This window comes from Leucoraja erinacea, chromosome 35 (genome assembly GCF_028641065.1).
Source record: "Leucoraja erinacea ecotype New England chromosome 35, Leri_hhj_1, whole genome shotgun sequence".
NCBI classification, from domain to species: Eukaryota; Metazoa; Chordata; class Chondrichthyes; order Rajiformes; family Rajidae; genus Leucoraja; species Leucoraja erinaceus.
In genome coordinates this window covers 1567285-1591686 of record NC_073411.1, presented here as the reverse complement: position 1 = coordinate 1591686, position 24402 = coordinate 1567285, and the positions used below count along the sequence as shown (strand labels likewise).

At 44.3% G+C, this 24402-nt stretch overlaps 2 protein-coding genes across 2 annotated transcripts in view; one reads left to right on the top strand and one right to left on the bottom strand.

Annotated features, from left to right (window-relative positions):
* Positions 1–284: 284 nt before the first annotated feature.
* On the bottom strand, positions 285–24250 carry LOC129713157 (sodium-dependent phosphate transporter 1-like). The gene is made up of 11 exons (XM_055661992.1): positions 23964–24250; positions 20085–20656; positions 19748–19888; positions 18562–18647; positions 11962–12058; positions 8274–8393; positions 6909–7187; positions 3190–3736; positions 2444–2629; positions 1168–1252; positions 285–929 (listed from the first exon to the last, which is right to left on the bottom strand). The coding sequence occupies exons 2-11, from the start codon at positions 20371–20373 to the stop codon at positions 765–767; spliced, it is 1995 nt and encodes a 664-aa protein (XP_055517967.1). The 5' UTR covers positions 20374–20656; positions 23964–24250; the 3' UTR covers positions 285–764.
* LOC129713156 (cytosolic purine 5'-nucleotidase-like) overlaps positions 23970–24402 on the top strand; it is a 219023-nt gene continuing 218590 nt past the window's right edge. Inside the window, exon 1 of the mRNA XM_055661990.1 lies at positions 23970–24195. Within this exon, the coding sequence (XP_055517965.1) occupies positions 23970–24195 (226 nt within the window). The remainder of the gene's footprint in view (positions 24196–24402) is intronic.

The following is a 24402-nucleotide window of genomic DNA, read 5'->3' as shown; positions in this document are numbered from 1 at the left end:
ATTAAAATTTGACAATGTGCACTTTAACCACATGTGATTTTTTTTTCCTATTACAAATCTCAAATTGTGGAGTAGAGGCAAATAAATAAATGACGGGTCTTTGTCCCAAACATTATGGAGGGCATGTATTTATACCTATTTTAGTCCTGCCAAATGCAACTGTAAATTAAACCAGAAATATTGACCTAAACCATCAAATTTGGTATGATGCATTAATCAATTTTCAAGGAGCACTTAACACTCATGTCGTTTTACTACCGCAAATGTTAACAAACGAGAATAAATCAAGGTGTGCTAATCTTTAATGAACATTTGACAGATTCAATTACAAATATTTGACTTTCTATTGTTGGTAGATTTAAATGGAAGACTCTGAATGCTCCGCTCTTTGGTACCTCAACATGGCTTTAAATGGACATACAAGTTGCTTACCATGTGGCTCGATCTTAATGTAGTGCTTCAGGCATACATTTGTGCTAAATGTCAAAAGCTCAGTTCACAGTTTTAAATAACAATACACCTTGATTAAAACATGCGGTAATAAACTCTACAAAAAAAGACAATGGCCTTCAAATTAAAAGTCAAAAAGTAAAAGAAAATAAACAGCATATTTAGTCAAGATTGGACTCCCTTAAAACATTGATGTTAAAAGTTAAAGCTTTGACTGCCATTGAACAGGTTTCACATTAAACAATCTGAATAAACAGGTCTACAGTAGCACAGGGTTACAACCATAGCAACACTCTCCTGAAGATCGGTGGTATTCAGTCCCTTTTCAAGATAGCATATTTGAATAGAGCCATGATGGCAGCACTAATAAGACCAGCGATTGGGACTGTAACAAACCACGCCATGAAGATGTTTCTAAAGAGGCGCCAGTCAACAGCTTTTTTTGCACGCATCCAGCCAACAGCAACAACTGACCCAACCTGCAGAAACAAAATGCAGCTTGTCAGTTTTAATAAAAAGGAAGCATGTTTTAGCAAATTATGTCAGTAATATGTTGAACAATACCTTGACATTCATAGACTGAACAAAAATTTCAACTGCAAATCTCATGCCCAAAGGCATTGAAACTGACCAGTCATGATCATTACACTACATCAAGAAAATTAGCTGTTTATATTTACACAAACTCTTGATTAGTTGGTCACAATTGGCACTTACCTTACAATGTGTTGTGCTAACAGGAAGACCAATATTTGAAGCAATAACTACTGTAAGAGCAGAGGCCAATTCAATGCTGAAACCACTATAAAAGAAAATAGATAACATCAGTCCACTCCATTAGTTAGTCTGCTGGAATACAATTTCTAGCTAATTTACAAATCACAAATGTAAATCCAATGGCGCAATGCTATCACTTCCCGAGGGGAATTCTGCAGATAAAATAAAAGAGCCACTATTCCCAAAGTTTTTAGGCTGAGTAACAGTATGCTGCTTTAAACTCATTCAGGGTCAAGGGATCCACAAGGGGTGGCCATTCTTAAAATGTAAAATGATAAGATTCAAGTCTGCAGGAAACCTATGGAAAACCATATAGAAGTATAGAAGTTGGGAGGTCATGTTGCAGTTATACAAGATGTTGGTGAGGCCGCATTTAGAATATTGTGTTCTATTTTGGGCACCATGTTATAAGAAAGATGTTGCGAAGCTGGAAAGGATGCAGAGAAGATTTACAAGGATGTTGCCAGGACTTGAGCGCCTGAGTTGTAGGAGGTTGAGCAGGCTAGGACTCTATTCCCTGGAGCGTACGGGGATGAGGGGTGATCTTCTAAAGGTGTACAAAATAGTGAGAGGATATGGGCTAAACGCAGGCAGGAAGATATATAACCATATAACAATTACAGCACGGAAACAGGCCATCTCGGCCCTACAAGTCCGTGCCGAACAAATTTTTTTTCCCCTTAGTCCCACCTGCCTGCACTCATACCATAACCCTCCATTCCCTTCTCATCCATATGCCTATCCAATTTATTTTTAAATGATACCAATGAACCTGCCTCCACCACTTCCACTGGAAGCTCATTCCACACCGCTACCACTCTCTGCGTAAAGAAGTTCCCCCTCATATTACCCCTAAACTTCTGTCCCTTGTCCACCAACCAACCTGACACATGTTGGTTGGTGTAGTCCAAATAACCTGTTCTTATGCTTTATGACTCCTACTGCAAAGCTTGTAATTATACTCAGTCTGATGGGATTGCTCGATTCCATTTTAGAAATGTGAGTTTCCCACTTTACTGTAGTCAACATTCTTTATTTCAAGCACAGTTTAAAAACTTTGCAATTCCAAATTTAAAGGGTTTTAGTAATTACACAGAATTTTAACAAGATATAGAACGTTACATTTAGCCTCACTTCCATTACATAGGGTAGGTTGAGGAAAAAAGGAGCAATAAGAATATCCCATTGTCTTTTCTTAAAGAGGAAGATTGCTTACCTTGAGGGAGTAATTGGTGTCAGATCCTTGCCCATGGTCTGAATAACTCTACGACCCCAGACCCACAAACCAAGGCAGATGCCCACACCTCCATAGAGCAGAAGCCAGACTGGAGTGTCACTCTTTGAATTAACATCTCCTGTATCGTAAACAACCCATAAAGCAACCAAGGGGCCAATTGCATTGCTAAACAAAGAAAAGGAGAATTCAGTTAATGTCATGGAATAAAGGCAAGCTGACAAGTCTCAACAATTTCGTTTTGATGTAAACAAATATCTGAATATCTGCCTAAGAAGCCTGCAAACCCAGGACAAACTGCCTGCCAATACTAGTTTTATAACTGGTTTAATCCTTTTCTTTGTATCCATCCTTTAAATATTACTACAGTCCCCTTTGTGCTTCAGTAACATGTTTGTCTTTTGTCCATATACAAAAAGTTTAAGTTTCTTTCTAATACTTGTAGCAAAAACAATTGTTTTTCAAATTACTGGTTCTTTTCATTTGTATTATTTTGAATGTTAAACCTAACATTTCCAGAGATGCCTGTGGAACCTCTATACACTTCCATGTAAATGCCTTCTGACCATCAGTCTAAAAGCAAATCTTGTATAAATTCAATGTTTTATTCCTCATGCTAAACAGCTCTTGTTTTCCATAATTGTCAGTTCCTGATGGAAACATAGCCAGGCAAAACCAAATTAATCGTTAATTTCTGTCAAGGGATTAAAAAAAGCAATGTTACTTACCTGACATCATTGCCACCATGAGCAAATGAGCCAAAGCAGGCTGTTAGGATCTGCAAGAATTGGAACAATAATGAAACTTCAGGCTTCTCCTGCTCACGCCATTCATCCATAGACCCATCACTGCACTTGCGGTCCGTCTGTTCAATTTCAAGTTTCACACCTCTCTCCTCAGATGGTTTATTTGAATCTGCCATTGCATTACAGTAACTACTGTAACTGTCCTGCCGGACACGTTTCTTCGATTCCAAGCCAGATGTCAGTTTTTCCATTTCCTCTGCCTTTGCTTCTGCTTCCTTGGGTTTGAAGGAATCGAGAGGCATGCCACAGATTGCCATGGTGTAACAGGTATAGCTGTTGTTGCGACGTAGTGGCCTGCTTCCTGGTTCTCCAGCACAATCTATCATTTTTGCCAAGTGCAACTTGTGAAGTAATTCCTTGTACAATCCTGAATCCTTGTGCACAGTGTGATAGTGACCACTGTGGCTACTTGTTTGGTTATTGATAACCTGGTTGAACTGCACATGATTACTTCCAAACTGCATAGTACCTACAAGAAATCACAAACAGAAACAATGGCATCTATTACCGCTGGTTACACAACTGTTCATCATTTCCTACTTCCTGCTTTCAAGTTTTATTACCTTTGTTGCCAATTTCCTTTACATTCATTTTCATGTAGCCCATCTCCAATTGTTCCCTTTTTTGCTGTCAACAGCTAAGAATGCCGTCCATCTATAACACACCGATACCCAAAGCGACATCCTCAGCCTGCTTCCTTAATGTTTTTTTATTCAGATGGGAACAGATGGGTAGTAGACAGACAGTGCAGGAGGGAAAGGGATTGACAAGGGCTGGGTTTGGAAAGCGTGCGGGGTATCTGGGTAGCTCAGGACAGAAAAGGGATACGTGCCTATTCTGTACTTTCATTTGGCCTCGCCCTTGCAGTAGAGGAAACATGGCAGAGATTGGTGTGGGAATGGGAAGAGAAACTAAAATGGCCTGCAACAGGGAGCTCCAGATGACCATGGCAAAAGAACATGGCAGAGAACAGGTGCTCAGTAAAATGGTCACCTAGTCGCACTGATGTACAGGCAACAGTGAGCACCAAATACAGACAAAGTTGTAAGATGTGTAACTGAATATCTGCCTCTCCGGAGGATTGTTGAGGTCCCTGGATGGCATCAAGAGACGCGAGGAGGTCGACGGATGAGTGAACAGGGAGCAACAGAAATGTCTGCAAAAAGGGGTGGATTGGGGGATATGGCTGTTGGTGGTATGTGGTAGCTGGTGGAAGTGTCAAAGATTATTGGGCTGGATGTAGCAGCTGGTGGGGTGAAAAGGCATGAAGCAAGAGACTACCCCAGCTGTGTTGGAAAAGACAGGCAAGAACAGAAATGCACAAAATGGAGAAGCGGGCAAGGGCTCCAACCAAGGGTGGTGGGGTAAGCCCCATTTCCTGAAAACCCCAACCCTACAGTGGAAAACCTCATCTCCCAAACTCGCAACAGAGAAATAAAGAAATGGACGGTGGATGCTCTTACAAGAGAGAGTGGGAGGTGTAGTCAGGGTAGTTGTTGCAAGTGGCAATAGACAAGTTTGTCACCTGATGAGGCAGATTAAGATGGGTGGGCAGAGGTTAGTGGCAAAGGGGCAACAGAAGAGGAAGAGAACAAAATAAAAAACCCAACTTAAATTTATCTCAACTAGGAAAACTAATAAGTCATTAGCCCAAGGTTGTTCGACTTAAGTATTTCCGCCATTAGGTAGTAATGGGCCTGCCCCACTTAGGCGACTTTAGTGTGTGATAAAGATCAAGGGATATGGGGCAAACTCAAGCAAATGGGACAAGCTCAGGGACAGCAAGGCCAACTTATGCCAAATAACCAATTTCTGCATAACTCAGTGTTTCCTGCTTTTATTCCAGATTTTCAATATCTGCAATTATATTTAATTTGCTTACCACATTAGAAGAGACTAGTCTCAAAGCATGAAACGATTCGTAAAAGCATGGTGCCACTCAAATCCCTTGCATAGTTACATTTTACCAGGTTCAAAAGATGGTTACAATTGGGAGTATAGGCAAGCTTTTAATCAGCTCCATGTGGAAAAATACCAGCAATTTACTGGAGTGAAAGTTAAAATAAATCTCACCAGGAAGAAAATAATCAGCCTTTCTAAAAAAATATATATTTTAAACATTACTTAAATCTCAAGTTTTACATCCAGAATAAATAAATCACATTTACCCAATGAAAAACTATGCCTCTTTCAAGGTGAGGCCATCACCAGATAATCAACAATTTTAGAATTTTGAATTCAAGGTCATCAAGTTTAGCTTTGCATTCAACAACATTGTGCCAGAGCTACTACACTCCAAACTTTCCGAGTTTGACTGTGCCCGAACCCCTCTGTCGGTGGATCACCAGCTTCCTGACAGACAGGAAGCAGCATGTGAGGCTGGGAAAGCACATCTCGGACCCTCAAACGTTCAGCATAGGAGCACCGCAAGGCTGGGCACTCTCATCTCTACACCAACGACTGCATCTCCAGCCACCTCTATCAAGCTTCTCACGTTTGCGGATGACACAACCCTGATTGGACTGATCCAGGATGGGGAAGAATCTGCCTACGGACAGGAAATGTCACAGCTGGCGTCCTGGTGCCATCGTATCAACCTACAGCTCAAGGCTCTTAAGAGTGGAATTGATTGTAGACTTTATGAGAGCTCCCCCTCCTCTCACCCCACTCACCATCAACAACACCACAGTCACATCTGTGGAGTCTTTTAAGTTCCTGGGAACCATAATTTCCAAGGACCTTAAGTGGGTGGCTACCATCGATTCCAGTCAAAAAGGCACAACGGAGGATGTACTTCCTGCGGCAGCTGAGGAAGCACAATCTGCCACAGGCAATGATGGTCCAATTCTACACAGCCATTGTAGAGTCTGTCCTCACCTTCTCCATCATGGTCTGGTTTGGCTCAGCCACCAAGCACGACACCTGGAGGCTGCAGCGAATCGTCCAATCAGCAGAGATTGACTGCAACCTTCTCTCCATTGATGAACTGTACACTGCAAGGGCCATGAAGGGAGCGGGCAAGATCATCTCTGACCCCTCTCACCCGGGCCACAAACTCTTTGAATCATTTCCCTCTGGAAGGCGACTCCGGACTGTCAAAGCTGCCGCAGCCAGACATAAAAAGTTTTTATCCACGAGTAGTTGCTCTACTCAACAGCCAAAAATCTGTAGCCTCCCTTTGATCTGGTATTTTGTTGGTTCACATGCTTGATCAATGGTGTTTTATCAATAATGTTTAGTGTTTTCCGAGTCATCCGTAACTGTCACTATATGTCATGTTGTTACTTGTGGGCGGAGCACCAAGGCAAATTCCTTGTATGTGAATACTTGGTCAATAAACCTACTTACACAACTCCACGAACTCACTACTTGGTAGAGAGCTATTTGCTCTATAGAAAAATGTCAGTTCAAATACAAAACGTATCATATTGTATCATAATACCATATTGATCCACTTCAGACAGCAGTAGCTTTAAAGCATCTACAAACATTCAAACTAAATTGTTTGTATTTCCCTCCAAATCTGTTGGCTCTAAGATGACCATCAGAATCCAGCTGAGATGACTACCAGCAAGGAACAGAAAGAAAAAGCCTGAAAGTTGAAATATGTCATTTATATATTGCACAATTTAATCTCTTACCATTCATCACACGATCAATATTAGTTTCCTTTATCTCTCCACTAGAAACACCATCCTTTCCAACATCCTCTGCTGAATCCCCTACAAAAGCAATTCTTCCACTCTGCTTCATGGGCAAAACAGCAGAAACTGCATCGGCCACAGGGGTCTTGACATCAGATGATGAATCAGCCAAAGGAACTTTAAAATGGGTCTCTTCCACGACATCCTTGGATACCGAATAGTAATCCTCACTTTTCTTATCCATTACATTGTTATCTACATTAGCCTTTCTCTCTCCTGTTGAGCACAAATACCAAAATAAATTAGTAAATTTTAGTCTCTGAACATAAAATACACAATTAAAATGTTTACATCAATTCAGAATTAAAATAAAATGCTATTAATTTTAGTGAATCAGTCACTTGGCATTACTAAGTACTTCCCCCACCAACCCCTAAAGGCAACAACTTCTACATAGTCAAACACCAAAAGTACATAGCATGTTAAAATAGCAAGGTGATGCAAAGCTGACACCATTCTGCATCCAATTAGAGATTACTAGCATGACAGTTTGATGGAATATACTTATGGCTTCCTCAACTAAGACATCCCATGCATCATTCCATTGAATCAAGAATTCCCGATACTCAAATGATTGCATCTGATTTCACAATCTGCAGCCATAAAGCCACAATTCAGTAGAGTACAGTAGTTTTAACTGGAGGCAGTGCCCACTATTTACTCCACCAGAGGTTATATGTTCAGCCCAACACCAATTTACAGCAAATCAGTAAAACCAGTCTATAAATTAATGGCAAATAAAACATCAAAATACCACTCCAAACTCCAGATCAGTAACAGAAGCAGTGGTACAATTATCTAGAGTTACTTCCTACAAAGTATACTTACAGATTTTAGCATACCTAGGTGCCTGAAAAGGAATCAAAGACCAACTTTATAAATCCGCCTTAGGGTCTTGATGCTGAAATGTTAATCTTTTTTTTCGATGAATGCTGCCTGACCAGCTGAGTGTTTTAGCATTTTGTGTTTTATTCCAGCTTTATTATGTAATATTTCCCCGCATCCTGGAGTAAGGGTGGCCATTGGAAGTGAGGCGTGGACAGTTTACATTAAGGTCCCAGCCTACCTTTAACCTGATGATATTTTTCTCTAAACAAATACGAGTCACAACAAATTGCACCCAATTCATTATAAAGGGAAAGACGTTGTTTATCATGAGTTTATATGGGACATTTTTTTCAGTTAAGTCAAGTGTTAACATTCACAAAACATACCCCGTCACCCAACACCTCCAATCTCCTTTCACTCACCTGAAAGCTCACCGTGGCATTTCGACCATGGAAGTCTCTAAATTTCACTTACTTTCGATTTTTCTCTTCATTCGGGGACAGACGATGAACCAGACGATGAGTGCACAGATCACACCACTTCCCAATGTAATCAAAATTGTACCCCAGAATGGAATCCGGTCAAATCCCAGTACTAGGAAATGAAATTGATTACTTCAGAATCACAAGAACTAATCTAACATATCATAATTTCTAACCGTCCCTAATTAAACATCAACTGAAAAGGTGAGACAAAAAAGACTGAATACCACAAACCAATAAAATAAAACTCAGAAATTTACTGATACATAATAATAATAATAAATTTTATTTATGGGCGCCTTTCAAGAGTCTCAAGGACACCTTACAAAAATTTAGTAGGTAGAAGAAAAACATGTAAGGGGAATGAAATAAATAGTAGAGACATGACTAGTACACAAAGTAAAGACAGAATTCAATACAAAACACAATACGAGGCAATTAATGCACAGATGACAAGGGAGGGGGACGTGGGATAGGATAGGCAGAGGTGAAGAGATGGGTCTTGAGGTGGGACTTGAAGATGGTGGGGGACACGGAATTGCGGATCAGTTGGGGGAGGGAGTTCCCGAGCCTGGGAGCTGCCCTGGAGAAGGCTCTGTCCCCAAAACTGCAGAGGTTGGACTTGTGGATGGAGAGGAGACCGGCTGATGTGGATCTGAGGGACCGTGAGGGTTGGTAGGGGGAGAGAGGTCAGTGAGATATGGGGGGGGGGGGGGGGGGGGGGGGGGGGGGGGGGGGGGGGGGGCAGATGGTGGAGGGCTTTGTAGGTGAGGACCAGGATTTTGTAGTTGATCCGGTGGGAGATGGGAAGCCAGTGAAGTTGCTTGAGGACTGGAGTGATGTGATGCCAGGATTTGGTGTGGGTCATGAGTCGGGCGGCTGCGTTCTGGACCAGTTGGAGTCGGTTGATGTAGGTGGAGCTGATGCCAAGGAGAAGTGAGTTGCAGTAGTCCAGTCGGGAGGAGATGAAGGCATGGATGAGTCAATGACATGGCGGATGTGAGGCTCAACGGAGAGGGTGGAATCAAAGATCACGCCAAGGTTGCGGGCCTGGGGAGATGGGGAGACAGTGGTGCCATCGATGGTGAGAGTGGGGTTATTGATTTTGCCGAGTGTGGCTTTGGAGCCTATGAGGAGGAATTCTGTCTTATCGCTGTTGAGTTTGAGGAAATTATGTTGCATCCAGGTTTTTATAGCTGACAAACAGGAGTTGATATGGGAGAGGGGGGGGGGGGGGGGCGGGTTGTGGGGGGATTTGGTGCCGAGGTAGATCTGGGTGTCATCAGCGTAACAGTGGAAGTCCAGGTTGAAGTGGCGGAGTATCTGACCAAGGGGGAGGATGTAGATGATGAAGAGGAGGGGGCCGAGTACGGAGCCTTGGGGAACGCCTTGAGTGACTGTGGCTGTAGCAGAGGTGTGGTTGTGGAGAGAGATGAAGTGGGATCTGTTGGAAAGGTAGGAACGGAGCCAGCTGAGTGCAGAGCCTTCAATGCCGAGGTCTTTGAGTCTGGTGAGCAGGATGTTATGGTTCACTGTATCGAAGGCTGTGCTCAGGTCGAGGAGGATGAGGATGTTGAGGGAACCAGTGTCAGCAGAGGTGAGGAGGTCGTTGAGGACTGAGGAGCAGTTTCTGTGCTATGGAGGGGGCAAAAGCCAGATTGGAGGGGTTCAAGTAGGTTATACGCAAGGAGGTGGGAATGAAGTTGCGACACAACGATACGCTCAGGGTTTTTGAAAGAAAGGGGAGGTTTGAGATTGGGCGGTAGTTAATGAGAGAGGAGGGATCAAGACCAAGTTTCTTTAAGATTGGTGTAACAGCAGCAGTTTTGAAATCGGAGGGGACAATTCCTTGGGAGGAGTTGAAGAGATTAGTGAGGTAGGGGCAGAGAACGGGGAGGCAGGACTTCAGCAGGGGAGTGGGGAGAAGGTCGAGGGAGCAGGTAGTGGGTTTGGAAGAGCTGATGAGTTTGGAGATTTCAATAGGGGTGACCAGGTCAAACTGGGAGAGGAAGCAGTGTGGAGGAGGGGTAAGGAGGTCAGTGGAGATGTTGAAAGGAGGAGCCTTGGTAGGTGGTGGAGTAGATGCTGGGGAGTCGGGTACAGGGGATAAAGATTGATAGATGGTGCTGATTTTATCAGCGAAATAGTGGAGGAATGAGTTGCAGAGATCTGGAGTAGAGGTAGGGAGAGTATTGGCTCGAGGCTTGAGGAGGTTGTCCACTGTGGAGAAGAGGGTTCTGTGGTTTAGGCAGGGATCGGTGAATATGGAGGAGAGGTAGGCAGATTTTGCAAGTGAGGTGGAGTTTGTAAGCTTCAAGGTGGACTGTGAGAGATGATTTCTTTGTGAGTCGTTCAAGTCGGCGACCAGTCTGTTTCAGTTTACGAAGTGCAGGTGTGTACCAGGGTGAAAATGTGTTGAAAGTTACGTTTCTTGTTTTGAGGGGGGGCCATAGTGTTAAGGGAGGTAGACAAGGTGGAGTTGAGATGGATTGTGAGATCATCAGGTGAGATGGGGGTTGAGTCCAGGGGGAGAGTGGTGGAGAGCAGGTCAGAGAGATGGTGGGGATCAATGGATTTTAGATTACGGAGGGTGATTTCTCGGAGGAAGCGGGGGCGAGGTGTCGGAGAAGGGATGGTGAACCATATAAGCTTATGATCAGAGAGTGGGAAGAGGCAAGGATGGAGGTCGAGTACCAGTTGATTTGTGGAGCAGACCAGGTCAAGGATGTGTCATGGGTGGGAAAGTACATGGTCCACAAATGTCTCTATTACTAGAATAGCAGAAGACACAATCTAGTTTTTATCATTATTAAAATGCAGCAGTATAAATCAATGTAGGGACAAAACAAAGGCTACTTTAAAAAACTCTTGTTATAGAATTGATTAAGAAAGTAGCTTCTTCAAGTAGCCCTTGCTTTCCCACTCCCCTTCCCAGTTCTCCCACCAGTCTTACTATCTCACAGACTACATTTGATCTCTGTACCACCCACTCCCATGACATCAGTCAGAAGGGTCTCGACCCGAAACGTCACCCATTCTTTCTTGTGTCTAATTTCTGCAGTTTTCACATATTCACCAGCTCGCAGTCACATTAAATCACTGCCCCCACACAGGGCATCCTCGGTTCTTGATGCATCACAACTAGCCGTTTAAAAAAAAAAAACTTAGCAGATAGTGACCATGCACCAGTTTCATTTAAGCACAGAAGTTGTGTTCTCTGGGCTGAATATGCTTTGATATGAAAAGTGATTTCCTTGGATGCATTAGACACAAGAGGGGTGGGAGGAAAACTCAATTGAAATGTACAAAATGGAGAGCAATACAGGACAGGAGAGAAAATCTTTTCCCCTTGGTTGAGGTATCTAAAACTAAGGGGCATAGGTTTAAGGCAAGTGGTTGAATTAGAACTCATAACAACTTTTTTCACCAAGAGGATGGTTGGAATCTGAAGGCACTCCCCGAGGGCGAGCAGAGCCAAAGTCTCTTGAGTAGCACTGGGTATACTTGGCCATGGTCCAAGTGCTGGTAAGTAAATGTGAAAAGATGGTTGAATTGTCAGCATGGACCTGGTGCGCTGAGGGGTCAATTCCTCCGTTGTACAATTCTATTGAAATATTACTTCAAGGCTTTCAAGAAACAACAAAATAATCCATTCAAATTCTAAGCTAGCTGGTACTTACAAGGTGTTCCATCGTATATAATAGAGAAAAGATTAATTGCAATTGTGCAGGCATAGAAGACAGGTAGAGCTCGGAGTCCATTTGGCACAGGGTCAGCCTGCAACACAAAAGATGAATTCAAAATCCTTTCCTATTCATTCCACTTAATCCAATATTCAAATTTCAGAAGTCTACTCAAGAAGCACATTCTACTTCATCATGTTTAAGAAGGAACTGCAGATGCTGGAAAATTGAAGGTAGACAAAAATGCTGGAGAAACTCAGCGGGTGAGGCAGCATCTATAGAGCTCCATAGATGCTGCCTCGCTCGCTGAGTTTCTCCAGCATTTTTGTCTACCTTCTACTTCATCATTGTTGTTGCAAACCTGGACAGCCTTGATGTAGGAAAATGTCCCAGTTGTGCACTGTGACCACCAAATGGACAAAATGTGGGAGGAGGAATACCAGTGTTTTCAACATGGGAGGAGCTACCAGAATGAAAACAGATGCCTAAATCTGTCATTAAATGTACACGTGTGACGCGTAGCAAATGCCTGTTCGAGATTATCGTTAAATAGATGGGCGAGGCTGTGCTAACTGCAAATGTCTACCCCGGTCTACCATATTTAAATGATAATCTGACCACATGATTACCATTACATACTGAGTAGAGGATTGCAAGACATCAGATATATTAGGGGAGCACAGAGAGTGAGCGAGAGAACGAGAGCGAGAGCCGAGCTACTGAGTGAGTTGCTGCCATGATCCCCGACCCCCTCCTTTTCAATGCTCATGCCCTCCCCTGGCAGCCCAAGTTTTTCTACTTTGCCGTGCTGACCCAGGTCAGACTCCACACACGCTGCGGAAATAACTCAACCCCCCCCCTGCAGCACTGTCCTTTTTCAGCCACTATACTGAGGGATAGCCAAGTCTATCTTTCTTGCCTACAATTTAACCTTCGACCTCCAAGACGCAGGTACATTTTCGGGCCTTATTTTAGGGTAGAAAATAGCTTTTTCATTGCCGGGAAATGCCATAACCTTTTCTTTCCCTCCCCCATCTTAGTTCTCCAACCAGTCCGAGTGTTCTCCTGATTAAATATTATTTTTGTATGCTTCGTTGTCATCTTCCCCTAGCAAACAATGATCTGTTCCATAATTTCCTTGTTCATCATCCCTGTTGATGTCTGTTTTCACACCTTCCCCTTCCATATCTCTGCGTCACCCTCGCCATTGATGAGTTTCAACCCGTAATGTTACCCATTCCTTCTATCCAGAGACGATGTCTGTCTTGCCCTGAACACAGGATCCCCCAGGGTTGTGTCCTTAGCCTCCTACTGTACTCCCTAAACGCACATGGCTGCAGGTTCAGCTCCAACTCAGTCATCCAAGTTTGTTGATGACACCGAGTTGGTGGTGGGCCTGACCTCCGATAACGATGAGAAGGCCTACCGGGAGGAGGTGGCTGATCTGGCATTCTGGTGTCAGGACAACAGCCTCCTCTTGAATGTCACAAAAACTAAGGAGCTGATTGTGGACTTGAGAAGGGCTCAACATCTGAGGACATACACGCCACTGGAGATAAATGGGACTACTGTGGATAGGGTGAGCAGCTTTAAATACCTGGGAGTCCACGGCACAGAGGATCTGACATGGACAACACACACTGCCGCACTGGTGAGTAAGGAAAGGCAACGCCTTTACCACCTCATGCAGCTGAGGAAATGAAGAGTCTGTGAAAACAGAGAGGATGAGACGGAGTTTCTTCCCAAGGGACTAATTTACTGTTGTGTTGTGTCTTTTTTTAAAATGTGTTTTCTAAAATGTAAATACTGGTTCTGTTCTATTCTGTTCTGTTGTTTTGGGACAATCTATTGGTATTGCCACTTCACTTCACATCTTGTATGTGTACATGGCAAATAAAGTTGACTTGACTTGTCCTGCTCAGTTACTCCAGCATTTGTTAGAAACATAGAAAAATAGGTGCAGTAGGCCATTCAGCCCTTTGAGCTAGCACCCTCAATCAAAATGATCATGGCCGATCATCTAAAATCAGTACCCCATTCCTGCTTTCCCCCCCCCCCCCCCCCCCCCCCCCATACCCCCAATTTTAGCCCCAAGAGCTAAATCTAACTCTCTCTTGAAAACATCTAGTGAATTGGCCTCCATTGCTTTCTGTGGCAGAAAATTCTAGAAATTCACAACTCTGTGAAGAGGTTTTTCCTCATCTCAGTCCTAAATGACCTACCCCTTATTCTTAAACTGTGACCCCTGATTCTGGACTCTAACATCGGAAACATTTTTCCTACATCTAGCCGGTCCAATCCTTTAAGAATTTTATACGTTTCTATAAGATCCTCTCTCATCCTTCTAAATTCCAATGAATACTAGCCCAGTCAACCCATTATTTTAACATATGTCAGTCCCACTATCCTGGGAATTAACCTGGTGAACCTACGCTGCACTCCCTCAATAGCAATAATGTCCTTCCTCAAATTAGGAGACCAAAACTGCACACAATACAGGACCTCTTTGCTCTTGAACTCAAAACCTCTCGCAATGAAGGCCAACATGCCATTAGCTTTCTTTACTGCCTGCTGCACCTGCATGCTCACTTTCAGTGACAAGCACACCCAGTTTTTAAGAGGGAACTGATGTACAAGCACACACCCATATCTTGTTGCATCTCCCCCTTTCCTAATCTGGCACCATTCAGATAATAGGGACTGAAGAAGGATCTCGACCCGAAACGTCACCCACCTCTACAGAGATCCTGCCTGAGTTACTCCATAATTTTGTGTCTACCTACCATTCAGATAATAATCTGCCTTCCTGTTCTTGCCAAAGTGGATAACCTCACATTTATCCACATTATACTGCATCTGCCCACTCACCCAACCTATCCAAGTCACCATGCAGCCTCCAAGCATCCTCATCGCAGCTCCATTGCCACCCAGCTTTGTGTCATCCACAAACTTAGAGATGCCACATTTAATTACCCTGTCTAAATTGTTAATATATGCTGTAAATAACTCTGGTCCCAGCACCGAGCCTTGTGGCAAGCCCGAATCACTGCCTGCCATTCTGAAAAGGACCAGTTAATTCCTACTTTGTTTCCTGTCTGCCAACCAACTCTTTACCCTCTACCCTACCCCCAATATCATATGCTCTAATTCTGCACACTAATCTCGTGTGGGACCGTGTCTAAGGCTTTTTGAAAGTCCATAACTCCTTGCTTCAATCACTTTGGAAGGAGTAATGCGTGCATAATAAGCTTATTCAATAGTCACTTGATCGGAAGTCCATTCACAATTTTTTTTACAAAACTGTACAAGGAAATGGATATCATTGGCAGATTCCTCTCCAGAGGAATTAAAGTATGGTCACACATCCTTAGTTTCAGTGGAATACAGGCATCCATGATACCGATCAACACTGGCTCAGAATGCATGTCAGTAACCCAGAGCGATAGAAACATAGAAAACAGGTGCAGGATGAGGCCATTCGGCCCTTCGAGCCAGCACCGCCATTCATTGGGATCATGGCTGATCGTCCCCAAACAATAACCCGTGCCTGCCTTCTCCCCTATCCCTCGATTCCACTAGCACCGAGGGCTCTATCTAACTCTCTTAAATCCATCCAATGATTTGGCCTCCACTGCCCTATGTGTCAGGAAATTCCACAAATTCACAACTCTCTGGGTGAAAAATGTTTTCTCACCTCAGTTTTTTCTTTTTAAATCTTTTTATTAGCTTTCTTTTCAAAAACAAAAAAGAATAATGATAAACATAACAATAATATTGATACATAGGGATCAGGATTACAATAATAACAGGTATAACCTAAATACGAGTCCAGTGTCAAAATACACATTGAGTGTAGAGTGTGGACCTCTATGTAAATATAGTTAAATATTTAAACGAAAACATATGTAAAAAAACAAAAAAGAAATGCAGATAACCTCACATTTATAGATTACTAAAGTAAATGGGACCCGTTGGGTCCCAGCCTCACACAGGAGGACTGGTCATCCAACACAATATTCCACCTCTCCACCAATTCTAATATTGGTGGCCAGTTGGGGGGGGGGGGGGGGGGGGTGAGCTTTCTGGAGTGCTAGTATGGGTGTTATGGGCTGAAGGTACTGGTTTCCAGAGGGCTAGTATGCAAATTGTGCGCCAAATGGATTCTTGGGCTGGCGTCTCAGTCAATCAAGCCTGTTGTGCTGGCAACTTACTCACGGCTGGTGGGCTGGTAGTTGACTCACGGCTAATCCTTGAAATTCTATTTCAAGCAGGGTATAAGGCCGCCAAATTCAAGTGCAGTTTCTTACCATTTGAAGTAGGGTGCAAAGCCACTAAAGACAGCGAGTCGTGACCTCTCCCTCCTCCATCTTGCAGAGACTGAGCCACACCCACATTCCCGGGTTTTATAACCCCTCTCCCCCCCCCACTGGAAAAGGTGTGGCTTTCATGGAGTGATTGACGGGAGTGAGATTCTCAACATTTAAAAAAAAAAAAAAAAAACTAATAACACTTTTATTTTTCATTGATGGAAATAATTCTCTGCATCTGCTCAGCGGAGGGGGACTGAGTAAGATGCCCAAAAATCACAGCCGTAAGTGGTGGCGTTTTATCTAAAATCAATATACAGTGCAAACAGGAAGTAAATGCATTTACAGTAGTGCCTTTTAACTTCAAGCCAAAGCACCCAATCCACCGTTTGCAGTAAGTAATGCATTTCAACTTCATGCTACCATTTGCAGTAAGTAGTGGCTTTCAACTTCATGCCCCCATTTGCAGTAAGTGGTGTCTTTCAACTTCAAGCCACACCCAAGCCATCATTTGCAGGAAGTAGTGCCTTTCAACTTCAAAGCTCCCAAGCCACCATTTGCAGTAAGTAGCGCCTTTCAACTTCAAGCCTTTGCACCCAAGCTACCATTTGCAGTAAGTACTGCCTTTCAACTGCAAACCAAAGCACCCAAGCCACCATTTGCAGTAAGCAGTGTATTTCAACTTCATGCCACCATTTGCAGGAAGTCATGCCTTTCAACTTCAAGCCAATGCACCCACGCCACCATTTGCAGTAAGTAGTGCTTTTCAACTTCATGCCACCATTTGCAGTAAGTAGTGCCTTTCAATTTCATGCCACCATTTGAAGTAAGTGGTGTCTTTCAACTTCATGCCACCATTTGCAGTAAGTAATGCCTTTCAACTTCAAGCCATTGCACCCAAGCTACCATTTGCAGTAAGTACTGCCTTTCAACTGCAAACCGAAGCACCCAAGCCACCATTTGCAGTAAGCAGTGTATTTCAACTTCATGCCCCCATTTGCAGGAAGTCGTGCCTTTCAACTTCAAGTCAAAGCAACCAATCCACCATTTGCAGTAAGTAGTGCCTTTCAACTTCAAGCCACCATTTGCAGTAAGTAGTGCCTTTCAATTTCAAGACACACCCAAGCCAAGCCAACCGGGCGGGGGGGCTTTCTGGAGCGCTCGTATGAACCATTTTAGAACCAATACACTATTTTTGCCAGCTTTAGAACCAATAGTCATTTTTTTTGCAAGCTTTAGAACCAATAGTCATTTTTTTGCAAGCTTTAGAACCAATAGAGACATTTTTTGCAAGCTTTAGAACCAATAGACACATTCTGCAAGCATTTTAGAACCACTAAGGGCACTTACATTTGAGTAGACATGTGTTCAATGTTATTCACAGCTCAGAGAAACATGACCCTCTGCCTTCCTCCATCTTGAAGAGACTGTGAGGCACACCACTTCCTGGTTTTATAGTCCCTCCCCCCTGCCGCCAGCGGGGGCAGCAGAGAGAATGGAGAATTTTGTAAAAACATTAATATCTCTGTCATTTTTAATCGACGGGAAAAATCCTCGGCACACATGCAGCGGAGGGGGGCTCTGAGCGATGTGGCCAAAAATGACGGCCGTAAGCGGCGGCGTTCTCTCGGAAATCGCAGCACAGATGGCCAAAACCGGTCAAGAACAGACTTTTAGTAATATAGATGTTAGCAACCAAACTTCATGTCATGATCCACATCCTACCACAAAGCATTAGTTGTTGTGTACCAGTCTGTGAGAAGGCAAGATGGCTGAATGTGGCCTCCCACAAGCCTCCTTAAGGAGAACTTAGACAAGGTATGGAGGGACATGGACCAAACGTGGGCAGATGGGACTAATTTAGCTGGGACATGTTGACGAGTGTGAGCAAGTTGGGCCAAAGGGCCCGTTTCCAAGCTGTATCACTATGACAGAGGTTTGAAGCAATGAAAACGACGAGAAAAATCCAAGGCTAAACTCAAGTGGATCTTTCTTTCATCATAACCGTGATATGTGGAGACCATATTTTTCAAATATATTCCAAATGACGAATTTTCCACCTGGGCTTTGCAACACCATGTACAAATTCCACTGCAGAAATCACCAAAGCTGCTGCAGCAACACCTCCCAAAACCAATTACAGCTACTATGAAAGAAAAGACTGTAATGGGCACATAGGAACTTACAAGTCACATACCTGGTACACTGCCATTCTTTCCATACAGCAAACCTGGAACTCCCCATCAGCACCAAACACCAAGGCACCCACATCCCAAGATGAATAACTTACCTTGCGCAAAATAAAACAGCGGACCGAGTAAAAGACAGCAGCAGACATGATTCCAGACAGCAGTGGTGAGATGAACCAAGAAGCAACTGTACAAATTAGAGAAATGAATATCAGCACAGGCAAACAACTTAACCTGAAAGCACAGTGAAAAGTGGTTCAGATTTGTAGTCAGCAGATTAAGTACCAAATTACAAATTTACAATGCTGGCTACACATTTGAGATTGAGATAGGATCAAATTACAAGTATATAAATGAATACAATAAGCGAGTTTGGTATTCTGAAAAACGCAAGGAATCATGGAATTTGTCAAAGGTCAACAAAAATCAAACAAAGCGCTGTAGATACAGTGAGTATAAGTGGAGGAGAAGTGAATCCGGGTGTCGCCTCTCCCAAGCTGTGGCTGGGTGGCGTCTCAAATAGGGTGTCACCCTCCCCTCCGGGTTTGTGGGGGGCTGTTGTACCCCAGTGTGAAAGGCTGGAGGGGTCATGGGGCGGTGGCATCTTTCCCACTGAGAATGTAAGATCTCAACAGCCACTGGAAAAGACAATAGGCGCAGCCAACGGTCACCAGCCCCCCCCCCCCCCCCTGCAAGTCCGGAGCTGCCATCGGACAGGGCACGTCCGACCGCCCCTGGGCAGGGACAGGGACGGGACACCCAGGAGGGGACTGGGAAGGCCCAGCAGCAACTCAACAGCACCCAAGACCCAACCCCGAACGAAACGCAGGCCTGCACATAACGCAGCACCAGTTGCCGAGAATGTTTATAGAGAGTGACCTACGACCTGGGCATGTGCAGTCGGAATACCGAACTTGCTTATTGTGGGTGATGTCCGCAATTCTAAATGATTACAAATTTTAAAATCTTTTTGAGCACGGGGATTTAAATTGTCAAAAAATTTGAATCTACAGTGAATAAATATTAATTCGCTATAATATTTTAAACAAGCACACAGTTTCAACTATGCTGACCAATAACATCTAATTCTTCCAGCAAAAGAGTTATTGTTTGCAAGGAACATTCTGTTATTATTTGCTTAGGACAAAAACACTGAAAAAACATTTCGGCCAATGGATGCCGGGTGTCTAGTTTTGCAACTGTGTTAACTTTATTCCCCCCCCATGAACACATAGTGACATCATACATTTACAAATACTGAACATTCAGCAACAAGTTACAACTCACCAATCTTCAGCAACTGCAGCCACTTCACACCATGAGCTCCTTGAGCCACTAAACAAAAACCAATGGTTGCACCCACAATGCAGTGGGTACCAGATATGGGGAGCTTCAAAAATGAAGCCAATAACTGCCAGACAGCAGAACCTGTACAAGGCAAAGAATACTAATTTGCAAAGTGCTTGTGACATTGAAAATTACATAATTTACAATATTAACAATGTCTAGATTTGTTACTATTGTTTTTTTGTTTTTTTAAAGTAAAAAGCTTTAAGAGTTCCTGGCACTTGCATTTACTGGTATACGATAAATATAGAATCTAAGAGCATCACTTGTTACTTACCAAACATGGCACTGATCGACCCAGCCATTAGCACTTGTGGAGTCGAGTTAAACATGTTCACATCAATTATTCCTTTACGGATGGTTTCGCTGACTTTGGCACCCAGTAACACAGAACCCAATGTCTCAAAGATTGTTGCCAAGATGCAGGCTTTTCTGAGTGTCAGCACTCCTGAACCAACTGCTGTCCCAAATGAATTGGCAACATCATTGGCTCCCACTGAGAACGCCAGAACAAATGCAATGATGAAACCAACCACAACCATCCACACATACTCATCCAACGCCATGATTGCTCGAGTTTGTAATGCTTTAGAGGTATGGATCTTCTTTAAAAAAAATACTATTGATTTAAATATACAAAATGAGGTAACAAAATATCTTGATATGTAATAAATAAATTGATTAATTAAAATGACGACTAATGTGCGCCACACGGGTATTGTGCAGCAGTATTTGCTATCCACTGCGTTTGATAGTCTGTCTTTTACAGTCTTTACAACAGCCAGCAGTTAGAGGGATTGAAATGAAATCCATTGTGGACACAGCAATAGATGTGGACCGTTCTTCATCCTGGGGAAAGTAGAGGACACATTGTAAATATACTGCAATATTTCAGTATTCATAACTCTTCCCATAAAAAGTGTTCAATAAAACCGTACAATCGTAAGGATTGGATAAACACTTAAGCAGAAATAATGTTCAAAGTACCACATTGATAATTCACCGCAGTTCACAAACCATGTGATCTCCAACAAGAAAATTAAAAAAACAAGTGCAAATAATAAATCCAGATTAAATTTGTATTAACCAAAACATTTTGGTCGCAGGTCATGTTCAATAGGAATGGAATTCAATAGAATTCTTGAAGATTTGAACTTTTGTCACAAAAATGCTCCAGAAGCAGAAATCAGTTGTCAGAATATTCAAATTAACCAAGCCAAATCATATAGTCATGGGGCTATTGCAATTTTGATCACTGCCAGTTTGTGGCAGTGAATGTTTAGATAACTGCTGAGGTGCATTAAGAATGCAATACCCTGTAACAGGGCTGACAGGATGAGAGTCCAAACTAGTGATCCACATGTTTACACAACAAAGTCAGTGAAAGCAAACAAACTTGCGTCCGGCCCACTCACCATTCTCATAACAGCCCATTTTGAACTTCACCTGCCCCCAATTCTGGTGTCACCAATCGCCTGAAGAATCTTAATATTTTTCTATTATTAACATGGGTCTTGAGTTAAATGAACGGTGGGAAAACAGGAGCCTTAGCGCCTTATAGTTACATAGAAACAAGGTGCAGGAGTAGGCCATTCGAGCCTGCACCGCCATTCAATATGATCATGGCTGATCATCCAACTCAGTATCCCGTACCTGCCTTCTCTCCATACCCTCTGATCCCCTTAGCCACAAGGGCCACATCTAACTCCCTCTTAAATATAGGGTGATTTCACTAAAGGTCACTGGAGCGTAGATCCGCACCCACGTGACCAAAATTCTCAAGTGGAGGACACTCGAGGGTTCGGTACATGTTAGTGGATGGGGAAAAAACGCATTTCCCCACCCGTTAAAAACATAGAAAACGGCGAGGTTGTGAGCTGCAATTTACTGTGCCAGTCGGGGTGACCGTGAGGCACAGCCACCTAGATTTACAGGGGAAAAAAAAGATAGCAAGTAAGGTAAATTCAAGAGGGAACTGAAGGTGCCAAACCGGCGAAAATGAACAGCCGACATTTGCTGTGGATATTTACAGGTCCAAATTCCCGATATAATTACAGGTCCAAACTCAAAATTATCGCGTTTGCTCGCTGAATTTATCAAAAGTAAGTTAATAATGCCTTACTTTTGATGATATTCAGCGAGCAAACGCGATAATTCCCGATATTTTGGACCTGTAAATATCCACGGCAAATGTCGGCTGTTCATTTTCGCCGGTTTGGCACCTTCAGTTCCCTCTTGAATTTACCTTACTTGCTATCTTTTTTTTCCCCTGTAAATCTAGGTAGCTGTGCCTCACGGTCACCCCGACTAGCACAGTGAATTGCAGCTCACAACCTCGCCGTTTTCTATGTTTTTAACGGGTGGGAAAATGCGTTTTTTCCCCATCCATTAACATGTACCGAACCCTCGAGTGTCCTCCACTTGAGAATTTTGGTCACGTGGGTGCGGATCTACGCTCCAGTGACCTTTAGTGAAATCACCCTATAGCCAATGAACTGGCCTCGACTACGGCAGAGAGTTCCAGAGATTCACCTCTCTCTGTGTGCAAAAAGTTCGTCTCATCTCGGTTTTAAAGGATTTTCCCCTTATCCTTAAGCTGTGACCCCTTGTCCTGGACTTCCCCAACATCGGGAGCAATCTTCCTGCATCTAGCCTGTCCAACCCCTTAAGAATTTTGTAAGTTTCTATAAGATCCCCTCTCAATCTCCTAAATTCTAGAGAGTATAAACAAGTCTATCCAGTCTTTCTTCATAAGACAGTCCTGACATCCCAGGAATCAATGAAATTAGAAATGCATGCAAAATTGATTTTCTAAACACATTACAAAACAATGCCCCGCCAAAGTGGAAAGTAAGATTAAAGGATTGGTCAGAAAAACACTCAAAATTTTAATGACAAACCCGTAATCCTTTTTTCGCTGCCATATAATTTTTTTAATGGTTCATGCATTTGGCGATCTTTTTCATCCAAGCAAAGTAAACCAAATCAGTATCGAGTCCACAACTTCATTTAAAGAGGACACTGTAGTTCAACAATCGGGTTTCAACCATTTTAATCAAATCTCTACAGATTCGGCAAGGCAGTTACTTCCAACAAATTCAAAGCGCCATTCATTTCGCGCCTCTTCGCAACGTTTGAAAACATCAAACAGGAAACGTATTCCCGCCAACAGCAAAAGCGACCGGCTCGGCTAACCCTAACCCTGACATTGGTGTGGGAATGAACGGCAGATGCTGGTTTAAACCGAAGATAAAGACAGAAGGCTGGAGTCTTTCAGCGGGACAGGCAGCATCTCTGGAAAGAAGAAATAGGTGACGTTTCGGTTCGGGGCCCTTGTTCTTCAGTCTGAAGAAGGGTATCGACCCGAACCGTCATCTATTATTTCCCACACATATCTTCCCTTTAACTGGGGCTCCGAGGTTGCACACTCGGCCCTCGGAACCGGTCAATACGGGGCGACAGTCGCCCTGCGTCCCAATTAAGGGCAGCCTCCTCTTCTTTCCCCCCAAAAAAACAAGGGCATCTCTCCCGATCCCTATCAAGGACAGCAGCCTCCTCCTACCCCCGTATTTAGAGTAGCCTCCTTCTGTTCCCTCCCTTCACCCCCATGTCAAGAGTAGCTTCCTTCTTCTCTTTCCTCTCCCCCCCAATATCCAACTACCTCGCTCCCTCTCCTCATATCAGGGGCCGTCTCCATCTCCCCCCCCCCCCCCCAATGTCAAGAACAGGCTCCTCTTTGCTGCCACCCCCCCCGTCCAGAGTTGCTGTTCCCCCACCTGGGGGGGGGGGGGGGGCCCCTCTCTTTCTCTTCGCTCCACCCCATGTCAAGAACTGCCAGCTTCTAGCCCCCATCCCCATGAGGAGTTTCTCTCTCTCTCCCCCCCCCCGCGCGCGCGTCTGGACCCCCCCCGCCCTGGCGCCGCGCCCGCCCCGCCCGCGAGCTCCCCCTGGTGCTGCGACCCGGGACCGCCGGGCGGGCTGGCAGACGCTGCGAATGAATGAGGCCGGCGGCCGGATCGTTCCGGAACACGCTGGTTCAGACCGGGGGTGTTGCCGCGGAGCCGGGCGCCATCAGGCCAATCCTCCCCATCCCACCCCCTCCTCCCCCTGCTGCCGCCCAGGGTGCGGGGCGAAGCACGACAACCCAGCCACTCACCAATTTATGGCGCAGCTCGGACGGTGCGAGCGCAGACTCAGCGAGGGCGGCTCGGTTCGGACACGCAGCGGGTCGGGACGGGACGGGCCGGACACACTCACGGCCCCGCTCTCTCCGGCAACTAGCGCGCTGAGCGTAGCTCGTGCTCGGCGATCAGCAACGGCCGCTGGGCCCCGGCGTTCCTGCGAGCGATTCCGTCTAACGGCGTTGACTGCAGCTCTCCGTACACAAGGTAACCTCCGCTGGCTAACAGTCCGCCATCTACAGCGCGGCCCCGCCTCGCAGCCTCTTATAGCGGCGCTGACGCGGCTCGGCACTGCGCCTTACGCAGGCACGGTGGGTGGGCGGGCGGATGGGGCGGGAGCTGGAGGAGAGACGGGTGTCGAGCTTCCACGGCAGGACTGCTGCATCCAAACCAGCATCTACTGTTCCTTGTGTC

Excerpts from the sequence above, each read along its gene's own strand:
- LOC129713157 (XM_055661992.1), bottom strand. The coding sequence starts at position 20,373 with ATGGCGTTGGATGAGTATGTGTGGATGGTTGTGGTTGGTTTCATCATT. Across the intron at positions 8,394-11,961 it reads TATATACGATGGAACACCTT|TACTGGGATTTGACCGGATT; the intron begins GTAAGTACCAGC and ends TTCATTTCCTAG. Across the intron at positions 3,737-6,908 it reads TATTGATCGTGTGATGAATG|GTACTATGCAGTTTGGAAGT; the intron begins GTAAGAGATTAA and ends GATTTCTTGTAG.